At 40.6% G+C, this 26,156-nt stretch overlaps 3 protein-coding genes across 13 annotated transcripts; 2 read left to right on the top strand and 1 right to left on the bottom strand.

Moving 5' to 3' along the window:
- The first annotated feature begins 1,447 nt into the window (after nucleotides 1–1,447).
- AMPdeam (AMP deaminase) lies at nucleotides 1,448–18,581 on the top strand. Of its 8 annotated transcripts, none has more exons than XM_015171118.3 (11): nucleotides 1,448–2,049; nucleotides 11,222–11,366; nucleotides 13,389–13,714; nucleotides 14,350–14,385; nucleotides 15,613–15,731; nucleotides 15,792–15,886; nucleotides 16,251–16,707; nucleotides 16,911–17,365; nucleotides 17,444–17,738; nucleotides 17,794–17,904; nucleotides 17,972–18,581. In XM_015171118.3, the coding sequence occupies exons 1-11, from the start codon at nucleotides 1,923–1,925 to the stop codon at nucleotides 18,143–18,145; spliced, it is 2,340 nt and encodes a 779-aa protein (XP_015026604.1). In that variant the 5' UTR covers nucleotides 1,448–1,922; the 3' UTR covers nucleotides 18,146–18,581. The 8 variants fall into 8 exon arrangements, with proteins under 8 accessions (XP_015026604.1, XP_002054998.2, XP_015026605.1 ...); XM_015171119.3 differs by lacking the exon at nucleotides 1,448–2,049 and adding an exon at nucleotides 8,062–8,519; XM_015171122.3 differs by lacking the exon at nucleotides 1,448–2,049 and adding an exon at nucleotides 10,818–11,053.
- Nucleotides 18,582–18,954: 373 nt separating this feature from the next.
- jub (LIM domain-containing protein jub) lies at nucleotides 18,955–22,629 on the top strand. Of its 4 annotated transcripts, none has more exons than XM_070211267.1 (7): nucleotides 18,955–20,540; nucleotides 20,857–20,877; nucleotides 20,960–21,100; nucleotides 21,391–21,560; nucleotides 21,609–21,698; nucleotides 21,774–21,939; nucleotides 22,280–22,629. In XM_070211267.1, exons 1-7 carry the CDS (start codon nucleotides 19,241–19,243, stop codon nucleotides 22,525–22,527), a joined length of 2,136 nt encoding a protein of 711 aa, XP_070067368.1. In that variant the 5' UTR covers nucleotides 18,955–19,240; the 3' UTR covers nucleotides 22,528–22,629. The 4 variants fall into 4 exon arrangements, with proteins under 4 accessions (XP_070067368.1, XP_070067369.1, XP_015026610.1 ...); XM_070211268.1 differs by having other exon boundaries at nucleotides 18,956–20,540; nucleotides 21,636–21,698; XM_015171124.3 differs by lacking the exon at nucleotides 20,857–20,877 and having other exon boundaries at nucleotides 18,956–20,540.
- Nucleotides 22,630–22,631: 2 nt separating this feature from the next.
- Nucleotides 22,632–26,080, bottom strand: Nup93-1 (Nucleoporin 93kD-1). Its single transcript, XM_002054964.4, has 5 exons — nucleotides 25,817–26,080; nucleotides 25,561–25,741; nucleotides 24,408–25,256; nucleotides 23,708–24,336; nucleotides 22,632–23,578 (listed from the first exon to the last, which is right to left on the bottom strand). Exons 1-5 carry the CDS (start codon nucleotides 25,975–25,977, stop codon nucleotides 22,846–22,848), a joined length of 2,553 nt encoding a protein of 850 aa, XP_002055000.2. The 5' UTR covers nucleotides 25,978–26,080; the 3' UTR covers nucleotides 22,632–22,845.
- Between the last annotated feature and the right edge of the window lie 76 nt (nucleotides 26,081–26,156).

Raw genomic sequence — 26,156 nt, 5'->3', positions numbered from 1 at the left:
TTAAAATTTAAACACAGTAAAAAAAAAACAGCAAAAATTAGTAAAAACCAAAAATACACAAATTTATATATATACATATATATATATATATATATATATTTCGATATTTAAAATTTAATTCGGAAAAAATGGAAAAACATGAAAAAAAAATACATAAAACCAAAACAAATTTAAGAAACTTTTGAGCAAACTCTCGGTGTTTTAAATTAAGCGCATGGAAAATTAATTACACTAAAAGATAACACAATTAATTCATAAAAATAATAATTTAAGTAAACAGACGTAAACCAAAAACCAAAACCTCTTTCACTTTCGTGTCTTTGACTTAAAACCAAAAGCAAAACAAAAAAAAAAAAAAAAAAAAAGACAAAACAAAATATTAAGCATATTTTTTAAATGTAATTTAGCACAAAATAAAAACCCAAAAACAAAACACAAGAAACACAATTTTTAAACTACCAACGTATTGATGTGTATTTAATATATTAATGAAAAAAAAAGAAAAAACAATGAAAACCAAAAAAAAACCAAAAACAGAAACAGTAAAAAAGCAAAAGAAAAATTCAACTTAAATGTATTAAACATAAATAATTGTTTTTTTGGTTTTATATAATAAGTTGGGTTTTGATTTGGTTTCAATCGTTTTACGAAACTTTTACAAAACTACGAAATGCAATGCCTGCCAAAGATTTAATGTTTTTAATGCAACAAAAACTAACAAATGTACTTATATGCAACACAAAAACATACAAACAAAGAATCCAAAAAAAAAAAACAACAAAAAGTTCAATAAAGCCGTTCCAAACAAGAAACAAACGACAAACAACAAATCAAACAGAACTATATACTTGTTTAGAGATGTTTTGCGTTTCCTTATATACATAAATAAATGATAATACGAAGAAGAATAAAAAATAAAAACAAAAATAATATTAAAAAATTACATGTAACAAGAAAATAAAAACTGTCAAAGAAACAGCAACAAATATAAAACTTTGCAATTTCAAATCTGAAAGAAACCAAAAACTGAATAAGTATTTGTCGTGACAAGTGAAATTATTTGTATTAAACTAATAAAGTGAAATGTTTATTGGTTTAATTTTAAACAACACCACAATTTTTATGCATTACATTTAAAACAAAACAAAAATGAAGACACAAAAATAATAAGAAACAAAAAATCAAAATAAACTAAATTACAAAAGAAACGAAATTTCATTAAATTTTGGTTTTTGTTTCTTAGCGCTCTATTGCGTCTGCAGCGCCATCTACAAATATTTGCAAGAATCGCACTCACAACAATCGATACTATCGGTGTCACCCTCATAGCAAATACAGCTGTTTGGCTCATTGAGCTGTACCAACTATTTCACGAATATCGGCAACGCCATTAAACCGGCAGGTGGCAACGCTTGACGCATTGAAATTATCTGCGCTGCGCAATGCACAAAAGCAGTTCTGGCAGTTTCAGTCGCAAAATAAATTTGTAGCGTTTAGAAAGGCATAAAGAGTTCCGCATTTGATTTCGCACATTACAAAGCAGTATTAGTGTTTTTGTTTTTTTTTTGCGTTGTGCCGTGTGATTTAATTTTTTTGCGTGGTTTATGAGTGAGACAGTCTTGTATTTACATTTGCACTTACAATTTGTATGCATATAAAACCAAGCCGGACATTAAGCGTCGCAATGTTTGCAATTTGACACGAAATTGCAACAGAGAAAAGAAAATCAGAAGCAGGGAAGCAAGAGAGGCTGAAAAGCAAGCCAAAGGTGACGACACCACAACACGCAGAAGCTGCATCAAGTTCAAGGCACTTCACAAACGCACAAAATAAAAGCTCATAGGCACTGAACAGAAGAGAGAACAGGCGTAGCCGGCGTGTGTAAGAGGGAGCGAGTGTGCGTGTGCGAGGAGTACATCGGCATGCAAAGCTATGAGGATGCATTAAGTGCCAAGGGCTACCGCAGCTTTGGATTTGACACTGACGTTGAGATGGACATGGATCCGGACATGGGCCTGAGCTTGAGGCGCATTGATAAGCGCAAAGGAGGTAAGTGAAGTTTACAGTTACGCACGCACGCACACAATCAGACGTGTATGTGTATGCATCGTGTGTGCGTGTGTGAGCCATAATTGCTGGTCATTGACAGGCAACAAAAATAATACACATATATACATTCATATATGTATACACTTTGCATTCGGAGTTGCCTTACGAGAGAAAAAAAGGTGCGACGGCGAAAAAGAAATCAGCGCATTTAACTGTACTTGTGTGACGTACGCAATTATTTATGCCCTAAGCCGTCAGTTGACGTGCTTGTTGCATGGTACTCGTATCCTGAGTATACTTCACTCACTCAATCTGACTGCAGAGTGGCAACGTTGTGTGATTACTGTTAGTTACTGTTACATTGAGCTGACAGTGTTATTAAGCTCTTTTCATATGGTAAAAGCAATTGTATACGAAAATGTATATTCCTCATTTTATAGGTCTTAAAATATTCGAGTAGTTCTTCTCCATTTCCTAAAAAAAAACGATTATTATGTGATAATTAGACACATTTATTGTCTAAATATAGTAAAAGCATATTTGTTAGTATATTATAAAGGTATTTTGGTATTATTTACATTTATAAACAATGAGTCAGAAGATTTGATACTATAGAACATTTCTAGCGTCCTATCTATGCCAGGTTTCAAGTACAAGTTTAATGATTGAAGCAGCTGCACGGCATCTATAAAGAAATAATTGTACATATTATAATTTCTACTATAGAGCTATACTATACCAGGACATAGATTTGTAAAGTTTTTGGTATACGAACTTCTGACTTTAATATGCATGCATGTAATAGGTCCAAATAGACGCAAATGCTCCTCCTTTTATCCACTGTCAATGGCGTTTTTTTTGGCTACATCAAATATTTACCAGGTACACTCGGAGTCGGGTTCAATTCGTACGGGCCAATTATGTAGCAAACAAGTTAAGTGTAGGAAAAAAACCAACAACCAACGACAACGCCGACAAACTGTCAGACGCATACAGGGCAAAGCCATTTAGAAAATTGGATGCCAATGTGCACGCACACCCAACTGTACGAATACATATATATGTATGTACAGATACATATGCATATATACGTATATATGTATATGTGTGTGCATATAAAGTTCTGTATGCATGTATGTCTGTGCAGCAGACTCGAATAACTCGAAGGTGTTTGCATTTAGTCAGCTTTATAATATATTTCGCATAGCTTTACAATCTTATCTAGGGCATAAGCTTCATTAAAAATGCAAAATTAAAGAGAAATCAGTTGGGAAAAGGTGTTATTACGACTCCCTTATCGGGGTGCAAGAAAGAAACTTGATCAAAAAAAAAAAAACAAGCTAAAAATAAGGGTTAAACTCGAACCCAGCCGCAGCTAATCAAGAAAAATAAACAAGAATACAAGTATGTGTATGTGTGTATTCAAATGTGTTTATGTGGCCTGTTATCAGCCCCTCTAAATTTCACTGACGTGGAGCTTATCATTAGCTCTTCGCCGGCGCTATAAATAAGCCACATGAATAGCAGGCTAACATTATTGCTACCAAGCACATTATGCAGACGCTTTCACAATGGCCCGGCAATTGTAACAGCTGGTAATCATTTCAATAAACACACACACATAAACACAACAAAGTCAAGTATGTGTATGTGTATCATAATCCAATATATTCAAAAAAAATATATATATATACATATGTATCGTACATACATTCAGCCCATAGAAACTACGAGAACAAAGCAAGACAAACAAGAAGACAAGCAAGAATCTTTAACAAATTTCTTGCATGACAAACGTACTTACAAAGCAGTTCGTTTGTAAGTAGTTAGAGGCATGGACAGCCCCTCAAACTTTAAACCGCCTTATACTGAATATATGTATATACATCTATGTTAGTACCATATATCTATATATATATATGTATATTCACGTTATAACATCGAGGTCGAAAAATACTTCTGAAAGACAACGCACATGCCCATCATATGTCTTCAATTTTAACAAAATTTATGAATTTGGGGGCATGAGGACATACATTTTTGCAAAAAGTAATTTAAATAGTTTAAAAAAAAAACAGCGATTCGATTGTAAGTAATAAAAATGGGCGATTTTACAGTTTACAATTGAATACTGCGCAATATTGCGTTAAGAACACACGTAAACAACATTGCTTTTGGAAGAATTTCAAAAAATTTATTGAATTCGCAAATCATTTAGCTATAAAATCGGCTCACACATGCATATACTTAGTATGTGTGGATACCAATGAGTATTTATATATTTGCCCGGAATTAACCCGATGAATCTATGAATCACACAAATATACGTGAATATGATATAGTATCTGCCCACGCATTTGTTATTTCGTTATAATTGAGCTTTTTTTCGAAACGGTCATTGATATGGCACATCGAGTATAAGCCCACGAGTAGTTCATTTCGTCTGGGAACTTTTGTAGAACAGACCGTTTGGCGTTTGTCTAGGCATAGGTCAGGGTTTCAATTAGAACAACAACAGTAAAAAGGAACAATAAGAAAATGAGAAACAATGGCATACAGTCAAAAGTTTGCACACTTTTTGCTTTTGCTGCGCTCTCTATTTTTTTTTTTTTATTGGATTCAGCTTTTCTCTCTCTCTCTCTCTCGCTCTCTCTAGCTCTCTCTCTCTCTCTCTCTCTCTCTCTCCCTCTCTTACCGTCTTACTCTTTGCCAAAATATAACGGCTGTAGGTCACGCTAATAATATTCTTTCATTTGAATATCTCTCTACTCTCCAAAATACCCTTTCAGAGCTCGTAAGCATGGAAAGAAATAACATTTAAGTCTATAGAGTACAAGAAAGTCGTGCCGGTCCTTTTATCTACGAAATCTGAATAGATAAAATAAAATAAAACCTTTAATATTCAATACTTAAATAAATTATTATGAGTATAATTTGCTTAGTTTACAAATGCATTATTTTTCTATCCCAGTTGGATTTGAAATATTTTGTATTCAAAAAATTATAAAATAATCGCATATCTGGAATTGTAATTTTTATTCAAACTTTGTTATTATAAGTCATATTTTTATTGCCGTTTTTATGAGAGTTGATTTCTCTTCCCAGTTTGGCAAATATATTTTCGAGTTGACTTTCAGATAAGTTCCGAGCATTATATTTTTGTGTATCTATATATATTAATAGTATGCATGTGAGGGTATTTAATTTTCTTCAACCCACAGAGAACTCTTCGCATTTGTTTATGATACAATGCTGAGTACCTTAACCAAGCTTTTAGAGTATCTCAACTTCGTTGTAGTCGAGACAACTTCCTATACTTACATAAATACATATATATATACATATATACTAGATTTTCCGATTAGTATCTGTCATATGTTTTTTTTTTCTGTGCTCTTGACTCCAGGTTTGCGAACCGCTCGAAATGAAAATCAGTTTACTTCGCGTATTCGTTTGGGCAAAAGCTCAGTTCAATATACTCACAAATCTGGGCAGCCAGAGAAAAACCCTTTTGGGCGTTATGCAATGTGGCGAGTGGCGAGTGGCCGGTCGCAGGGCTGTTGCAATTTGTGTCGGTTGACACTTTTATAAAAATCAATTGAAACGCGGGCAGTGCCCAAATGGCAAAGTGCCCGAAACAGCCAGAAGACGACAACAAAACGCAGCAATTAATAAGCGCACAATTCGGTCAATAAAATCAACAACAAACAAACAAAACAAAATATTTGCAGCCAAAAATAAACACAGCAACAACAACGACAAATGGACTATTTTTCATATGTACATCTGTATATATATGCATATATATATATAGATATTTCTGATATGGTTGAGAAACCCCAACTCTTAGATAAATAGCTTGAGAGAACCGTAAATGTTAATTGTTTACAAGTCAACTCACCTCGAACAGAGTTTAGCTGACTTATGAAATGCTCCGACTGCGTAGATTTCAGAAAATAAGAGCTTGAGACAGCAAATTTGGATTGTAATCGATAAGTATCGATTATTTTGCGCATACATCTAAGCTTATTGGAGCAAAAACTCCAAATTTGTTATGTAGACTCTCATGTGATGAAGAAGCAATAGGAATTATTGAGCTGTGGCTGAATATTTCATATGGATCGGAGGATAAATATCTGAGTTACTTAAGAATGCATTTGCTGTTGAGGGAGAGAAGAAGCTCAGCTGTTTATATGTTTTAGTGTGGTCGGTATAGGGTATACATTAGTCGGATACTCTCAACAAGAATATTTGATTGTTGGGTCAAGAATTGTAAAGATGTTTACATTTCAAAGAAATGCATACCCTTGATTTTCATTCCCAATCAGATTTGATTAACATTCTTCTTACGCCAAGTAGTTCAATTGAGTCTCTTATCCAACAGAATAATCCTTTTATACTGGTCGAATAATAAAAGTGAATAGTATTCATTAGACATTGTTGGCGGAAGGGGGCGAATAAACAGCGATTACTTGCAAATTCGTCGGCATATTTGTTTTACTTATAGAGCCATCATTTAAAGCACAATATGGCGTAGCACAGTCGGCTGCTTTTTGTCATTTATATGCTAATTTTGATAGACTTGTTGTCATTTACAAATTTGACTGCCGGGCAACGTCGCCATGCACCTAGCTCCCACCACAATGGACGTCAGTGTTGTTTGGGCCATTAGCATTGATTGCCAGACGAGTGCCGCTAAGTGCCCCGATGGCGTAATCAGGCCGACGACGGCAAGCCCCTCGACAATTTGTAAGGGAAAATTACTAGCACTCGGAACACTAGATACGATTTCTTCATTGTAAAACTCTTGAAATCTAGTGGCTAAATATACCTGTACATACGATATCTTGTAGTTGTTTAAGACTGGGCCATTTCAAGGATACAATCTAGTTAATATGTTCTCAATTTTATATGATTGACAGATTATCGATAGGTTTGACTTGACTTCAAACTTGTTTTGATATGTTCTAGAATCGTTAGATAAGATTGCTTATCGATATCTGGAATGATAACAATGTTAGATGTTTCAACATCCAGATTCTATATAGCTTATGGGTATTTTTCTGATCAATACTGATATATATTTTTTTTTTTTAATTTTGCATTTCTTAAACTTCAACAAAGTGACCCGCATATGTACTTATAAAAATAAATATTGTAATATCAAAGTTTTGTTCATCGATTTATCGATTTACAACTCATGTATTTGGTGTGTGTGTGTCGCTTATACACTATATATTCATTGCTTTATTTAGCCATTAAACCTCCAGACAACGTGAATCATTTCAAGCTTTTAACGAACTAATAGGGTCCACCAAAGTGCTTGTAGAGCAACAAAATGCGCACAGCCAGCAAGTTTTTGGTACCGCTTTTCTCCGCTGGATAGCCTCAATATACAAACATATGTATATATACCTGCATATATATATTAATATATATAGTCACTCTGTTGATCCAACAAATTAGATGCATTTCACAATAATGGCTGAAGCTTTACTGCTGAGAATCGCAGAGAGCGCTGAGAGGGCGACCGACTAAACGTCTAAAGAGCGAAAGCTCTGCATTGCACTTGGCTCTCAATTGCCAAATACCTAACTTTAGCCGATGTATAAACTTTGGATGAAAACATCTGGCAGTGAACGACAACTGCCACCCATTTGACAGGGGCCAAAACAAAGAACGTATCCACAGTAAAAATTAGCGCGTAGATGTGCATATTGCGTTGCGGCCCGAAGCACAAAACAGAAACGGAATCAGAAGCAGAAATCTGTACGTGAATGCTCACTGACATATGTACATATATATGACCATATATAAATTGATAAAATAAAACTTAACCGGGCAATTAAAACTTCTAAAATTGCCAGAGGGTTAGAAAGAGAGAGAAAGAGCGAGAGCGGGAGAGAGAGACAGAGAAGGAGAGGCAGAGTGTGAGTGTGTGTGTGAGAGAAAAAGCAAAATTAAATTTATTACATAAAGTTTTTCTTATTTTTTGGATGAAACATTAAAAATCTGTGTAAATGCTACCGAAATTCCCTGTAACGTAACAGAAGCTTCCAAAGCGTTTGGGGGCACGCTGCATATTAACGGAGGCGCCGCGAAATCTGTCGCCATCCGAGGCAAGGCATAAACCATTAACGTGCTTCATTGCTGGCGTTGTGTGACCTGTGGCAAACGTTTGCTACAGAACAAAATGGCCTATCGCGGCATTATAGGCAATACGGACGGTACCGACAGCAATGACCCGGACACCGATTCCCTAGAAGATGTGCTCCCCGATCCCAGCAAGGAGGTGATGCCCACTCTGCCGCATCGCAACAAGCTAACACATCCAGCTTCGGCAGGTGCTGCAGCTGCAACAGGGGCGTCGCATGTCGACAACTCCATTGCACTCCACCCGCCGATGGCCACTAAAGTCTCCAAAATCACTAAGATGAGACACAACCAGTCGCCGACGAACAAATGTAATTGTAAGTGTGACCAAACTCAATGCAAGCAACTAAAACAAACTCTGCTCTGGTTTGGTATTTATTTATTTTGTTTTGTTTTTTTGTCACTTGCTCGCACACCCGACGCACACACCCTGCAGAAACAAGAAATTTACACACACACACGTACACACGTACACAGAGCAGCAGCAACAACCGTTTGATAACGGCGCATATGCAACACTGCACTACAAGCAAATTGAACTTGTTTAACTGATCTCCGCTTAGCGAGATCACAGGTTGCGAATTATAAAAGCATTTCATGCATTTCATTTGTAATCATTTAGCCATACGAAATTTCAATTTGGCATTTAAATCCAAGTTATTCAATCGAATGTGCTCTAATGGGAGTATCATCACTTCCTCACAAAATGTGTAGCACTTTGAAGGAAACATTTCGAACACCTTTGAAAATATTTGTATAATTGACAATTTCTGAAGCTATTGTTGGGTACAGGGATTCAAGATCTAAGTTCAGTTATTATTTTTAGAAAGTCTTTAGCAAACTTGTCATATAATGAATTAATCTCATTAACCAATCTATTAACAAAACAACAGTGTAATTTATGATTGATAATAGATTTATTGTATTTTCTTAAGATTCACCATAAAGATTACGATTTCAAGTGTTTGGAATCAGGTTTCGAGCCTGGCACCTCTTTGGTTTTCTACTCTGACTCGCCATAAGCTTAAATGCTTTATATACAGTCATATATCGCTGATTAGAACGCTTCAGTTTTAAAAGTGATTTCAATTTAACAAAAACTTTGACAAATTCTTGAAAAAAAAATTTCTAAAAAAAACCTTATTCCTCTTTATTCAAAAGTTCTTTGCGAAAAGTAAAAAATAAGAGAGATTTTTTATTAGATTATTATAATCGAAGGACTACTGTACCCATATTCGCTATTTCCAATTCACATAATTTAAAAACTTGTCAATCTATAAACACCATGACCATATAGTCTAGTGTAGAATGTAACAAGAAAGTTGATGCATGTCATCTCTCATCTTCGGAACAACTATCTCCTCGACTCAGCCCAACTCAGCTCAACTTGAGGTGACACCATCTCAATATCGATGATCATGATGTCTAGCAGCGGGATGCCGCCAGTGTGTGGGTTGTTTTGGGCACGTCTGAACTGCTATTGATTTCCAATATGTAAACAGTCTGTGCTTGCTTTCTCTACACTTTACTGAGAGGGCGCATTACTTTCTCATGTGATTTGTAATGCCAAAAAAAGTGAATTTGATTTTATATGTCCTAGATTATATTTAAACAAGTCCAAAGACGATCAATTTCTATGGGGCATAATTATATTTATATTTAATTTAAAATATATAGTTAAATTATTATAGAAATATATATATTTAGATATGAATATATTTGTATTATAATATTTAACTATACAAAATGGTAAAACTAAACAAATGAAATTAATAAAAATATATTTGTATATATTTATAAATACATTGTCAAATTATAAAAACGATATCTGATATGACAGAGAATTGATCTGTAGTCGATTAATGAATTTGGTAGCAGCTGATAGACAGACATGACTAGATTTAATGGGTTTCTAAGGCTAATCAACAACATATATAAAAATATTTATAAATAGAATAATAATCTAAATATATAAAATAAATATATAGTGTCACATATTTATTCATATTATATATTATATTTAAATGAGATATTAATGAAACACAATGGTTGTTTAAATTTATTATTATTGCCCGTTCAACTGAATCGTATTATTTTCATATAGAAACTGCGGGCTATATTTGAGCTCTGCCCAAAATTGGCATTTACAAATTTCTTAAATTAAATCAAAATTTTCGATTAAGCTTAGACTCAAAGTAGAAAATAAATTCGAATTTCAAACTGAAAACAGATGTAGATATAGATATAGATTATGTCAATTGTTGAGCTCGCAACAAATTTTGCGCAGTGCATAGTTCACAGCACACTTTATTCTGGCAGTGTATTGAAGATTCATTGTGTATTTGTTATTTGATTTACGCTATCGCCGCCAGCTATTTGAGCTGCCTTTCGCACTTGTTGTTTTCGAGCTGACTCTGCAGTCGAATCGTTTTCGAAATTTTATAATCGTGCATCTCAGACTCGTAAATTGTGTTGTTTCCGAAAATACAAAAAAGGAAAACAGCAACAACAACAACTGAGTCCGCCGAGCGAGAGCGAGTCTTCATTAGCTCTCCAGGTATAGCCGCAAACCGTAGTCGTCGCAGTTCAGTTTCAGGTCTCGAGTCATTAAAGCGCCAGCGCTCGTTCAGGTTACAAGTGTGCTCCAAGACGGGAGCGGGAACTTCGAAAAGGCTATTAGAAGCCATCCCTTTGACACCGGGTACAGTCAGCCCAGGCATGAACTTCAATCGAATGGACAGTGCACATCGTTTGCGCGTGGATGTCAAGCTCTTTGGGGGCAATGTCATGGATCCGGCAAGCATCAATAATAAAAGCATTGACCCAGAGCTTGAGACGATAGCACCGATTTGTAGGTTGACAAAACAAATACATATATATATATATAGACAATTATAAAAATACACACCAATATCATCAATATAGCACTTAAGTGAAATCCACATTTATATAACCTATATGTGTAGAAAAACAATATTTATTTAGCTTCAATTAAATGTCAATTTAATCTATATTACAGGCGATTTACCCGATTCAGTTGATAATGATAAGACCGATGTTGATAATGAGCTCACTAATGAAATTTCGGCTCCATATGAAGTACCTCAGTTTCCCATTGAACAGATTGAGAAGAAATTACAAATACAGCGCATACTCAATGAAAAGTAAGTACAAAACTAAATAACCAATATATATATTTAATAATTAGAAAGAATTTCGAACATTATAAGAGTATTAAATGAAGCCTGATAAACTAATGAGATTATAGAGGAGCCTAATAAAATTAAAATAGAGTGCTCTAGAAGGTATTATATACTGCATAAAGTGCACATATGAAGTGAGATATAGTTGACATACATATAATATAAGGTAGCCTACCGATGTGCTAACAATATTCTAGGTTTCCTGGGTCTAGTTGCTAATCCAGCCATTCCAACTACCATTTATAGAGGATCGTAATGAACAACAACAAAAACAACATGCGTTTTAATTAAAACCCCTTGCAGCGGGTATTTTAAATACCTTATTAACTATTTTACACATTAAAGTAAACATCTGGGACATTATAGAGTCTGTCTAGCCTGTTCCCATGAGAGTTAGATAAAGATCCATAGGGATACAAATTACTATATCAAATATCAAAAATTGAGTACTTACAATTTGATATATGCTGCTTTCAGTCAAGATGTTCGGAGCTCCGATCCCCGTATTGTCTTAGCCTAATCTGTACATAGTTACCCGTGCTATTCAAAAGGTTTACTTAACTGCTTATAAGAATATCCGATTCGATATGAATAACTATGCGTCGTTGCTTGAACTGTCCAGAGGAAGGGTATTTAAACTTCCGGCAAGTGGAAGAGCACCCTACTTTCTAGCTATCAAGTTCACATTGTTTTTGGGGTTCCAACCACTAATCCGTGCGACTAGACGAACATAGACACTTGGTCATGGGCAACAGGGTTAGTGGATAGGGAATAGGGAATAGGGAATAGGGGAAAGAGGAGCCGAGGTTCTGCGAGCGGGTCATGTGGGCCAAGCAGGTGTGGGCAAAGCATAGACGAAAACAAGGTTGAACACGTTTTGATTTTGAATGGGACTGCATTAGGTACTGGCCAGCAACACGAGCGCGTCGCGAACGCGGCTTATGACATAATGATGAAACCACCACCACCACCACCACCACCACCACCACCACCATCAGCACCATCAGCACCAGCACCGCCAGCAGCAGCGGGCAGCCGGAGAGCCGAGCAGTCGGGCCAGCAGTGTGAAGGTAGCACAATTTGAATTTTGGATGCCGTCACTTTTAGTACAATTTGTGCATCCATATAACTTAGAGGGCGCGCATCGCTGCAAGAAAGCGCAAAAGTCGAACACGTATCCGGCTGTCGCTTAAACCCTTAACCCGGTTACCATCTATGCGGCTGGGTGCGAGTGCGGGTTGTGTTTGTAGGCTCCGGGTTCAGGGTTCCGGCTACTTGTCGCGTTGTCGCGTTTTCGCGTTTTCGCGTTGTTGTCCCAACGACCTACGCTGACATTGCGGACCCGCAATCATCCAGTCATTGGTTTTGTTCGTGTGACACGCCAAAGCGCCAAAAGTTTCGAACTTCGCACTGCCAGTTGTAGTTTGGCTGTTGTCTTTTATCATAGATTAGGGCTATCAGCTTTAATATCGTACATGACCTTAGGAAGCACCAACAAAATGATTAATGTTCCTTGGAACAGAACAACCCCTTAGCCTAGTCGGTGGGAAGGGGGTATTCATAATTTTTGGCAAATAACGCAGGGTCGACCAACCGGCTGGGACGCCCTCCAACCCTGGCTGGCTTGCCATCGCGTGCCCAATTGTAAATTATCGAGTGCTCACTCTATAAATTAATCGCTCAATCGATCATTGGGCCACTGTAAACTTGACCCGAAACGCCAGCCAGACACTGGCCCATTCGCTGAGCTCATTGCTCAGGTGCAACATGTCGTTCGCGGATGATAGCTATAGCTTCTGCCGCCATTACGAGTACCGGCCGGAGGAGGAACAATGGTGCATTCTTGCCGGCGACCCATTAACTAAACTTCTTAATTGAATTTCTCCCTCTCTTTCTCTCTCTCTCTCTCTCTCTCTCTCTCTCTCTCTCTCTCTCTCTCTCTCTTTCTCTCTCTGTCTCTGTCTCTCTCCTGCCCTTCCATAGGCAATCGACAGGTCAGCGTGTGGTGACAACTGCAGCCAGTCCACGAACTCACAGCAGTTCCGAGTCGGAAGGTCAAATGCCCACAGAAAGGCGTTTAACCGAAGCGGACATCACCTTTCAGCGAGTGTCCGTGTCGGGTGAGGATACCAGCGGTGTGCCGCTCGAGGATCTGGAGCGCGCATCGACTTTGCTTATCGAGGCGCTAAAGTTGCGCTCCCATTATATGGAAATATCAGATCAATCGTTTCCAACGACCACAGCACGCTTTCTTAAGACGGTGCGTCTCAAGGATCGATACAACGATTTGCCTGTTAGATCGGTTTCAGGTAAGTCCAAGTCTCAGCCGCCGCTGACATCGGTTGCTCCCTTCGAGAAAGCGGCTACCGCGTCTATGTACAGGCATTCCATGTACTTAGTAGAGAATTTTGCCAGTGTTGTATAGCACCATGAAGTACATAACAATGTTTGCTGTGTATGCGATGTATAATACAATCGATAGTTTTTATCGTTCATTTTATGTACATAGATCGATTTAAACATGCGCTAGGAACGCGTTAAGCTGTTTACTCTCTTATTTTCAGCTAGAACCAACCACCTTGCAACATACCCCTCTCTCATTCTCTCTCTCTTTCTCTCTCTCTCTTTTTGATATAAATATAATAATGTATATACTCATATACATATGCGTCTCTTTCTTTTTGTATATCTTGCTCGTTAGCCGCAGCTATATTATTCGTGTCATGTCTTCTATTGCGTTTAGTAAGTTGACCATTTACATATCTACATATATGTATGATTTTTTAAGACCGACCCACTCTCCTCTACGCTCAGGTGTCTCGTTTGTGTTGTTTTTTTATCCTCATTTTTTTTTGTTTATTATGCTCTGTGTATTTTCATTCTATTTCTTTTTATCATTTTGTATAAAGTTTTCTATATATTATTTTTATTTCATTTTTTATAGACATAATTCGCAAACAAAGTATGGCGAGCTATACAGGTAATTCGGCCGCGGCTGTCTCCGTGTTCGGATGCAATCGTTATGTTCCTTTATTGCCTTCCTGCTCTCCCTCTCTGTCTCTTTCGATCTCTGTCTCTCTCACACACACACACACACACACAACCACCCACAAGCAATCCGTATTATTTTACTGTTATTTGTTGACTGATCCAATATTTATACTCATTCATTTGCTGAGACGCTTTACGCTCTTTTGTTTGTGCTCTTCCGCTCTCCCTCTCTCTTACTGTGTTTATGTTTCTGTTTCTGTTCAGTGTGTGTTGCCCGCTCTCTTTAGTAACACCCGCGTGCCGTAGCATTTAGGCTTTGTTACAGACACAAGCTGTACTTAAATATTTGCAATGCTTTGTTATTTTTGTTATTTACACTCAATTTTGTGTCCCGCTCTCTGCCTCTCTCGCTCTCTCTCTCTCTCTCTGTCTCTCTAATGTGTTTTGCATTTGTTAACAGTTATTACTTTGCTAACAGCTCTCACTCGCTCTCCGCCTTGCACGCACTTTATCTTCTGACTGCCTGCAGTAGAGTACATACATACATATTTGTAATTTCGCCACGTTTGACCCACCTTTAAAAATGTTTTGAACACCTCACCTGAAAAACTTAAGCACAAAGTTAAATATGTTATATCCCTGAGAACAGGGTAGACGCCATATAATAACCGACATGTATTTGTTTGTACTTACGAATCTGTATCTTTAAATCATGATGTTTTTTTTATATTTTAAATTACAATTTTAATATGAATGACATCCTATATTATAACCCGCCCTTTTAGGTCGGCAAATTGAGTAAACCTTACTGAAAAATTAATTATATTAATTTAACATTGTTAAAACCTATCAAACAGTGCGCTGAAAAATTACTTTAATTGCAAGCTTTCACACTTAAAACCTTAAAAACTGTTTACAAGCAAAAATTGTATTTTCCACTTAAAAAATATACATATATAACAGCTGACAACCCTGTTCTTCACGCACACAAACACAACTACAACAACACTTTGTACGTTTGTGTGTAGCGTATTTGCAGAAGAAAACAAAGTATCGTTAATTTAGTTTTAAATAGTTTGTAGAACATTTACCAACACTGCCGCTGATAATCAATTTTAATGCCAATATACTCCCACCAACATATGTATGTGCATACATATACATATTTCTTATTACATAACACACGCAAATAACTCGACACCCAAACGACGTGCAGAGCTCCATTCCTTGCCATCGCCCCTGAAATCTGTACATGCCTGGGATGTGGAATTCGTGCCCGATGAAGATTATATTATCAAGCCAGTGAATGGCGTCTTTCACATTTACAATGATAAGGTAAATAACCGAAATGTCAAATGGATTCATTCATATACTAAGAATATTCCCATTTTCCAGGAGTGCACCAGCGAGCTGGAGTTTACGTATCCGGATATGAACCAGTTCGTGAATGACATGCAGGTCATGTGTAATATGATTGCTGATGGACCATTGTAAGTGTATACATATATATGTATATCTATTATAGATACATGTTAATTATTACCGCCCGATCAGCTTCAAACTTATGTTCATTGATCTTTATGAGAATTCACTTAAACATGTTTCGCGCTTTTCGCAAATCCACTCCCTTGCATGGAAAATAGGGGCCAAGAGGTACATGGGCAAAAATCCTAGTTACATCCGATCGAATTTTAATTCTAGTTCTTCAAAGTAGTAGTATTTTTTTTAATGAATGGGTAATTTATAGTAATTGTGATTCACTGAGCTGAGTGGAATTAGAAATTCGCGGGCAAAGCCCTGTGTATGTAATATATGTTAATAGACATTATTAAATTTTCTCTTTTATTTTTTTAGAAAATCATTTTGCTATCGTCGCCTTTGCTATTTGTCCTCCAAGTACCAGATGCATGTGCTGCTCAATGAGCTGCGCGAGCTGGCCGCCCAGAAGGCGGTGCCGCATCGTGACTTTTACAACACTAGAAAAGTGGATACCCATATACATGCAGCCTCTTGTATGAATCAAAAGCATTTGCTGCGCTTCATCAAGAAGACGCTGAAGAACAATGCCAACGAGGTGGTCACCCACACAAATGGACAGCCGATGACATTGGCCCAGGTGTTCCAATCGATGAACCTGACCACATACGATCTGACCGTTGATATGCTGGATGTCCATGCTGATCGTAATACGTTCCATCGTTTTGATAAATTCAATTCCAAATATAATCCCATTGGCGAATCGCGTCTCCGGGAAGTCTTCCTCAAGACGGACAATTATTTGAATGGCAAATACTTTGCACAAATTATAAAGGTATGTGAAAATGAGGGCTGCGAAAACCAAAAAGCCATGTCTGAGGGTCGATTCACACTTCGAACCAACTTCCTATGATTTGATATCACACATTGGTTCGGATGTCAGTTGGCATGTTGATTGGTTTTCTTTTGGGTTTCTAATTGCTTTCAAAATGTAGACATAAAGTTTTATCCCTACTCACATCCCGTTTACTCCTTAAGGAGGTGGCCTTTGATCTGGAGGAATCCAAGTATCAAAATGCTGAACTCCGTCTCTCCATCTACGGCAAGTCGCCCGATGAGTGGAACAAACTGGCCAAGTGGGCCATCGACAATAATGTCTACAGCTCGAACATACGCTGGTTAATACAAATACCGAGGCTCTTCGATATATTCAAATCCAACAAGATGATGTCGTCATTCCAGGAGATAATCAATAACATTTTTCTACCCTTGTTCGAGGCAACCAATAAGCCAAGCGAGAATCCCAACTTGCATCGCTTCCTGAACTATGTGATTGGTTTCGATTCTGTGGATGATGAGTCGAAGCCAGAGAATCCGCTCTTTGACAGCGATGTGCCGCGACCCGAAGAATGGACATACGAGGATAATCCACCGTATGCCTACTATATATACTATATGTATGCCAATATGACGGTGCTTAACAAATTTAGAAAGTGAGTAGTACAAGGAGGAGTACAAATTTCCTAATGCATAAATCTATATTGATCCTAAATCGTCCTTAACGCAAACAGGCAGCGTGGCATGAACACATTTGTGCTGCGCCCCCATTGCGGCGAGGCTGGGCCAGTACAGCATCTGGTCTGTGGCTACTTAATGGCCGAGAACATTTCGCACGGACTGCTGCTGCGAAAGGTGCCAGTGCTGCAGTATCTATACTATCTAACCCAGATAGGTATTGCCATGTCGCCGCTGTCGAATAATTCACTGTTTCTCAACTATCATCGGAATCCGTTGCCCGAATATTTGGCTCGTGGATTAATAATCTCATTGTCCACCGATGATCCGCTACAGTTTCACTTCACCAAGGTAGATAGAGTGACTATTTGAATGATCTGTTTTACACATTTTTCTTGTGGCTTAGGAACCGCTTATGGAAGAGTACAGTATTGCGGCACAGGTGTGGAAGCTCAGCTCCTGCGACATGTGCGAGCTGGCCCGCAACAGCGTCATCATGAGCGGCTTTCCACATAACGTAAGTGAATTCCAAAAGGTTTCTCTCTTTTCTATTTGAGAGTTCTAATATATCCGTTTCGCAACAGATCAAGCAGCAATGGCTGGGACCCAACTACTTCGAGGATGGCATCAATGGCAACGATATAACTCGCACTAATGTGCCAGAGATACGCGTCGCCTATCGCTATGAGACCTTACTGGATGAGCTCTCAAACATATTCAAAGTAAATCAGACTTGCCACCTGAAGGAATGCAATTAAAGCATCCACAGAGAGAGCAAAGCGGTCGATTTATAAAATATCAAACAAAATAATATATGCAATCTAGATACTTGCTTCTTATATACATTAACATTTATTTGTACCTATACACATATGCGTACTTCGATGTGAATGTTTTTCTCAACTAATCAATTATATTAACCCGACAGACCAAAATTCTACATACTCACATGAGTAGATGTAACAAACTTATATACAGGGCGTATTGGCTAGCAGCAGCAGCGATGACTGCAATTTGCAGCAAATGCATAAAATAATCAGAAGTTTCTTAGCAAATATGTAAAACGTATAAATATCAATTTTAGGTAGATTCTTTGCTTTGCAATCGAATTAGACGAAAATTATATATATTTTAAAAATAAAACTTATGTGAATTGTAAACTCTAAATAAACCAAGTTGCGAATTGCTAATAAATGTACGATGTTTATTTCTTACAACAGAAAAGGCATTTGAATTTGCAGGCTAATTCAAATACTACTGGCGCCACCTACCAGGCGTTCAGAAAGCGTTGTTTGCTTAACTGCACAGCGTTGCCATATCTTCTATATTTTATATATATTTGATATTTTACTTTTCGGCAACAGGTTTTTATTTATAAACATTATTAATGAAAACAGAAACGCTTACTCATATTTAAGTTTACCTAATTTATTTTGGCATATCAACTGAATTTTTTTTTTTAATAAACCGGTACTTGAAAATACGCCCTGACACCTATCGATACTTTAGACTGCACTTAAAATTCTAACATCGATGTATCGATATACTATCAACAATACTGCTTAATACATATGCATGTGTGTGTTATTGTGGCCGAGAGATTCTCCGCTGCAACTTGTCTTTGTTTTCCACTAAATAAAACATACGAAAAAAACTAAAGGAACAAAAATGATGCTGTCACAAAGCTGATAAAACGCACCTAATTGGCCGTGTCAAAAAAGACACCGAATTGCTAAGAAAACGTGAAAAGGGCCAAATTCACAGAGCGAAACAAGTCATCGCTCAACGCTCTGTCGACTCATGCCTATGTGTGTGTATATGTGTATGTATTTGTATATATATCTGTGTGCATAATGACCACCCAGCGAACGCATCGAAATGCCACCAGCGCGGTGGGGAGTGTCGGCGATTCGGATTACGAGACGCTAATGCAGCGGTTGCACATTGGCGGCAACTACCAGCGCTCGCCCGGCGCCATTGAAAATTTTATGCACGATGCCCCACAGCAGCCGCAGCAACAACAACATCAACAACAACATCAGCAGCAGCAGCAACAGCAGCAGCAACAGCGCCTGCCCAGCAGCGAAGATTACAAATTGTATGAGCGCGGCAACATAATCGCCGCCTCGAAATACGCCACCGCAACACCTAAGCCCGGCATGGAACCTATACTGATGGGCAACGGCAGCAGCAACAGTCAACAGTCACCGCTAATTTATGCGCCGACAGCTCAGGTGCTAGGGCAGCGCATTGTGCCGCAAAAGCACTCGCCGGTTTACGAGAATCTTGAGTTTTATGGCAATTTCGATACGAATCAGCGGCGTGCACAGCCTCAGAGTCCCGCCAGTCGGCAGAGCGTTATGTTGAACGATTATCTGCTGATGCAGCCCATTGGAGGCGGTCGTTTTGCGCATACGCCCGTGCCGGAGACAGCGCCCAAGCACAATCACACTTCCATCGAGGAGCTGTCAACCGTGGCGCCCATTTATGAAAATATTATACCGCATTCCGGACAGCGAGCACAGCCACAGGCATCGCCGGCCACGGCCACCATGTATCAGCATACAGAGATAGCCACGCCCTCGCCCATGCCCATGCAGGCAGCAAACCAAATGGAGCTAAATGCCATGCTGTTCGCGTCGCCGTTGCATCAGCGCAGCAGCAGCAGCAACAGCTCATCGACCGCCGCTGCTGCCGCCAGCCTAGGCTCACCCACGCAGCGCTATCGCAATCTGTCGCTGCCCAGCCACCTGAGCCCGTTGGGCTCGCCGGTGCCCCAGCCGCTGGCCAAGCTGCAGCTGCAGCAGCACACGCCCATCAAGCAGCCGGTGGGCATCAATGTGTCCGTCAATCCCAACTACATTGAGGACATCAATAGCTCCGATTATGTTTGCATGACCGCCAATCTGCATCGCAACAACAACAGCGCCGCCAAGAGTCGCAGTCCCAACAATGGGCGACTCAATGCGGTCAGCCCGCAGCCGTTGTTGCCACCGCCGCCGCTGGCAACGTCCGCATTGGCGATACAAACGACAACGGCAACTACTTCAACCGCGGCCCAAATGCAGCCCCTGCAGCTGCGTGCCACGCCCATTGCGACCACAGCGCCACTTGCGGTGGCGACGTCGCCAACGCCCTCGCAAAGCAGCACAGGTAGGCAACCAAAATTAAAGACCATCTCACTGCACCTGACTAATTCGTATCAACTCTTTGTTAGAGTCTTTGTTTCGTATTCGTGAATTGTTTGCATTCTTCTTTGTATTGCATTCGTAAACTTTTGTTAGAGTCTTTGTTTCGTATTCGTGAATTCTTTGCATTCTTCTTTGTATTGCATTCGTAAACTTTTGATTCGTCTTATTTTGCATTCGTTAACGTTTTACTGGCTCCACAGCTTATCTATCCCACCTTTCGCCATTCGGCCAGTTACTAATCTCTCTCTACTTTGCCTATTCCCAAAATGCTTTCACAGCCGCTTTGCGGCCCAAACGAGGTATGCGTTTCATCTAATCCACACACACACACACATCTTACTGATGCATATACTTAATTTTTACTGCAACTACCCCAAACAGGTCTGACAAAGAATTTACTGCCGTATAGCGTGACACCGCCGCGTCCGGCTGGTCCGACAGAGGCGCAGCGCAAAATCGAGGAACTGACACGCCAACTGGAGGAGGAGATCGAACAGAGCGAGGAGCATGGCGAGTACTTCGGTACGTACTCGAAAGCCCTTAACCAATTTGTGTTTATGTCGATAGCTGACTGTAGCTAATGTGCAGCTGAAATCTTAAATTCCAGCTGACATACTTCAAATGATTGCCGACTATTTTAATGATTGAATATATTTTTTATAAAGTTCCGCTCATTTTGTAGCCTTAAGTGATTTGTTCGCAACTCTGTCCAAGTGCATACTTGAGTCATTTAAGAGGGGATACGGTTGGGACTCGTGCTTCTGCATTTTGAGTACGTAATTAAGCATAGATTTATTTTGTATACATTCAAGGCATTTGTCACACCTGCGGCGAGAAGGTGAAGGGCGCCGGGCAGGCCTGCCAGGCGATGGGCAATTTATATCACACAAATTGCTTCATTTGCTGCTCCTGCGGACGAGCGTTGCGCGGCAAGGCTTTCTATAATGTGCACGGGCGTGTCTACTGCGAGGAGGACTACATGGTAAGTGCCAGCATTTCCTTCTATGCACATGCATCTCACTCACTTTAGCTCTCTCTGTCTCGCTCTCACTTACAGTATTCGGGCTTTCAGCAAACAGCTGAAAAGTGCGCCATTTGTGGCCACCTGATCATGGAAATGGTGCGTACTCTGTCTCCCTCTCCCACTCTCTATCTCTATCTCTCTCCTGCTCACGCTGTCTTTTTTGGCTTACAGATACTGCAGGCCATGGGCAAGTCATATCATCCGGGCTGCTTTCGTTGCTGCATCTGCAACGAGTGCCTCGACGGCGTGCCCTTCACCGTGGATGTGGATCACAAGATTTACTGCGTCAACGATTATCATCGCATGTTTGCGCCCAAATGCGCCAGCTGTGGCAAAGGTGCGCTCCATGAAAAAAAAACACAACAAAAACAAACGTTCTTTCTTCGGCACGCCGAAGTCTAAAAACACTTGTAGCTTAGAAATACTTGTTCAGGAAATCTTTATATCCGAGAGATTGTTCCTATGGTAGCCATACAAAGTGGTTGTCTGATATGTAGAAGAGCTGATATGGTAGTGCGATGTGGAAAGGATTTCGCTCATATGTAGCAACAGAAACAGGGCCCAATCAAGCAAATATATTATGTACACTTTATGAGTCTCCCTCTATGTGCGAGACGTTTCTTGTGAAAACTCAACTGCTTACTGTTTTTATTTTTTTTTATTTGCATCGCCTGCAGGCATTACGCCCGTCGAGGGCACCGATGAGACCGTGCGCGTTGTGTCCATGGACAAGGATTTCCATGTGGATTGCTATATATGCGAGGAGTGCGGCATGCAGCTAACCGATGAGCCGGACAAACGCTGCTACCCGCTGGATGGGCGACTGCTCTGCCGGGGCTGCCATCTGCAGCGTCTCGCATTGCAATCCTCGCCGCATACGCGCCACCAGGAGCCCGTCTGCGCCTCCTACCAGTATATGGGCTGAGCTGATGATGCCTCCCTCCTCATTTGACTGATGATAAGCAATTGTACGCACAAAAAATAAATATACAATATACAATATATCTTAACAGAAAGGAAAACAACACATTTCCATTTTTTAAATAACCGATATATTCTCAAATAAACAAAAACTAAATTCCATAAATACAATCGTACAAAAGAAACACCAGTAAAGAACATGGATTCCCCGCGACCAGCCCCTCTCTGATGGCCTTGTTGGCTGCCAGTTATTCTTCTTCTTCTTCTTCTGACGGATGACGGTTATTTAAGCCCTTCCCCAGCATCGCCCCATTGATGAAGCCTAATGCATCAGTATCTCCAGCTGCACCAGGCGATTGTTGGTGTCCGAGGGCATTCGATATGGGAGTGTGGCTGCCATATTGGTCAGAGCCTTGGCACGTGCACGTAAATGCATAAGAAGCTCCTCCTTGCCATCGCCAGCCTGGCCGGCGGTATCATCCGGTGCGCTGGCAGCGACGCCGCTGCTGCTGCCACCACCAGTGCTGCCAGCGCTGGCCTTCACCTGCAGGTACTCCGCATAGATGAGATCCATGGCGGCCAGCAGCACATCGGGCAGCACCTTAATGATATCGGAACCCACCAGCTTCAGACTGCTAACGCATTCGTCCACCTCGGCCGAGGTGTTGGGCGTTATGCGATTCTTGGTCAATATCTCAACGGCCAGACGGGATTCGCCAGCATGATAGTAGTCAAAGAACTTCAATAGCTGTGATAGCATTGTGTATGTGCGCATCACATGCTCATCCACGTCCATTTTGCGACGGGCAAGCGATTGATTCATGCGCTCCGAGACCGCACTCAGCTGCTCCCGGATGCTGCCCTGACGTGTCGGCTGATGCACCACCTGTGTCAGCAGGGAACATAGCAAACGCAAAGCCTTGTCCATCTGGCCGCCAATAAAGTACAGACGTATGGCAGCCTCAAACTTGGTGCGGTCCGAAAGCTCATCGCCCACCATGCCGGCCAGGGCGTATTTGTCGTGCTCCATGTTGGGAAACTGGGCAAAGATGCCGCTGCAATAGAAACGGAGAAAATAAGTTTTTGAAGATTATAACAATGAGATCGGATATACATATCTACATATATAGTATAAAAGTTTCTCTCAACATATTCAGTGGAGAATGAAGCAAACGCATGCTTACCCAATATAACGCCATGGATCATTCGGATCGGGCTCTCCAAAAATCAATAGTAACATCTTATCATCACAGTTCTCGACGAGCATATCGCAGAAGCAGGTCATCATCAGATTGCGTCCATCTGTGGCCTTGAAGTGGCGCAACAAGTAATAGTATTGCAGGGCCTCGACGGTGTCTGTTTGCTCGAAGCACTTAGTGTACATAATGATGAGGCGTGCCAGGTTGAGGCGACGCATTGGTGGGGGATCAGTCGGCTCGGCGGAGAGCAGCGGCTTCTGCACGTCGCTGGGCGTGCCTAGCATGTTCAGCTCGTTGAGAGCAATGGCCATGTGAACGGCGTGCGGACGATTCGCATCGGTGCGGGCCAGAAACTCAATGGCCGCCTCAAATTGGCCGGTAAGGACAAGCACCTGGAAATACAGTGGAGTCTTTTCGCGTGCATTAAAATAATTCTCGCCATACTTTTCCAGTATGAGCGACTGTAGGCCGCCGTAGCTAAGACGTTCGATGTTATAGTCGAGACGCTCGTCGGTACAGAGCACAGATAGCTGCATCCAAAGGAAGTCATCAATGGTGCGCACGACCTCCTGGTGCGGCTCGTGCGGATCACACGCCAACACGATGGCATAGACCTAGGCGAAAAAAAGTAAAGATTAAATTAACCAAAACATGCTCGACTGTTGGTTGCCCCAAACTAGCTTACCGCCTTCTTAAACGGATCGGTGCAGACGCGTAACTTATTATTGTACTCTAGCTTAAGCTGTCCCTCCAGCTTGGCATTGGGGCGCTCCTGGTCCCCTAGTTGATACTGTTGTTGCTGCTGCTGTTGTTTAATCTGATGCTTGTGCTGCAGCAGCTTCAGCAAATCGACACAAACGCCGCCCTCCTTGAGGAACTGTACACCAGCGCCAAGATCGCCGCTGCGCAGACTGTAGTAGACGAGGGGCCACAGCGGTCGGCCAGCGGAGACATCGAGCAGGCCAATCAGGGATTGCGGCATCTGAAAGGTGATGGCCACATACGAGCAGACCGTATTATAGACATTGGGTATGCCGCCGCGCATGCCCACAAGACGATTCTTCTGGATGACCGTGTTCATGTATTGTTTGTAGCATTGCTCCAAATAGCCGAGCGCCTGCTGGACAAATGGTGCGCCGCTCTGGCGGGACTTGATGGGATCTGCGCTGCGTGAGAGCGGTGTCACGTTGGCCATATAGCTCAGCACGCTCCACATCTCGTGGATCTGATTGTCAAAAGTGTTTTGCTGATCCTTGACCACCTGCGTGAACTGCACGAGCAAATTGGGGCGTTGGGTGCCCTGGTTGTGCACTTGATTATAGAGCTTGATCTCCTGGGCATACATTGCCTCGACGCGATTGAGACGAGAGCGCGGCAGCGCTGACTGTGGCAGTACAGTGGGCACCATGTGGCGGTGCACCTCAGGAAAGTCATCCTGATTAGGTCCAACCAATGCATTAAGCAGACGTTCCTTTTCCTCACCCCACTCGGCAAAAATGCAGCGCATTTTGTTGCGCTCGACCGATTTGAATATCTGTTCGAAATACAAGTAAATACATAAACATATCATTTGGAAGCGATCCATTATATGAATTCATGAAAACCGCATAGAAAGGCGCCTTTTCAAAAGAGAGAGCTTAAGTCAGTCTTTACTCGCTCGCCATCTTTGAGGTAGAGAGCAAGCAACAGACATAGTATGTGAGAGAACAGAGCATTTTAGAGGCAAAGGCATACCCTGAACAGTCTAGAATTTGAAAATTTAAACTCGGCCCGGTATTATATATAACCTATATTGAAATTGAAACTGTTTAATATTGAAATTCAATCGTCAGGCTTACATTTCTGTTGGTCTCCTCAATAACAGCGATTATAGCATTCTCGCGCTCGTTCTTCAAATAGCCCTCGACATCAGTGTCGGCGATGGGATTAAGAGGCTCGAAAGATTGTCGCGCGCTTAGTGATTCGAGTTTTTGTGTTAGCTTTGGTAGATCCACGCCTCTAGATCCGAGCAGAATGTGACTGCAAGGGAAGTGCGCCATACGCATGTGCGGTTCGCATTATAATTCATTTAACAATATTACTAATACAACTTACGCCTGCAGATCGTTTGTGCCGGCTTGTGTGACGCGAGCATGCAGCTCCTGTGTCGCTTGGAGCACTTGCGATAGTGTGCGCTCGACGCGCGGCATTTCTGTGTCCATTTGGGTTTCATTTGAAAGGCGTTGTGCCTGTTGTAACAGCTCGTTCAGATCCATTACTTGAAACAATTTTATATATTTACAAAACAACAATCAAATCAATCAAAAAGTAAGCTGAGTTAGTATCGTGCTGCCGCACGCCAGCCGAATGAATTTGTTTCGATAAGACGATAAAGCCGGCAAAGCACAACAACCGATGTTTACTATGTTCAGAGAGACCATATTATCAACTATCG

Source organism: Drosophila virilis, chromosome X (assembly GCF_030788295.1).
Source record: "Drosophila virilis strain 15010-1051.87 chromosome X, Dvir_AGI_RSII-ME, whole genome shotgun sequence".
NCBI classification, from domain to species: domain Eukaryota; kingdom Metazoa; phylum Arthropoda; class Insecta; order Diptera; family Drosophilidae; genus Drosophila; species Drosophila virilis.
The sequence above is the reverse complement of the archived record's forward strand: the minus strand, read 5'-3'. Positions and strand labels throughout refer to the sequence as shown.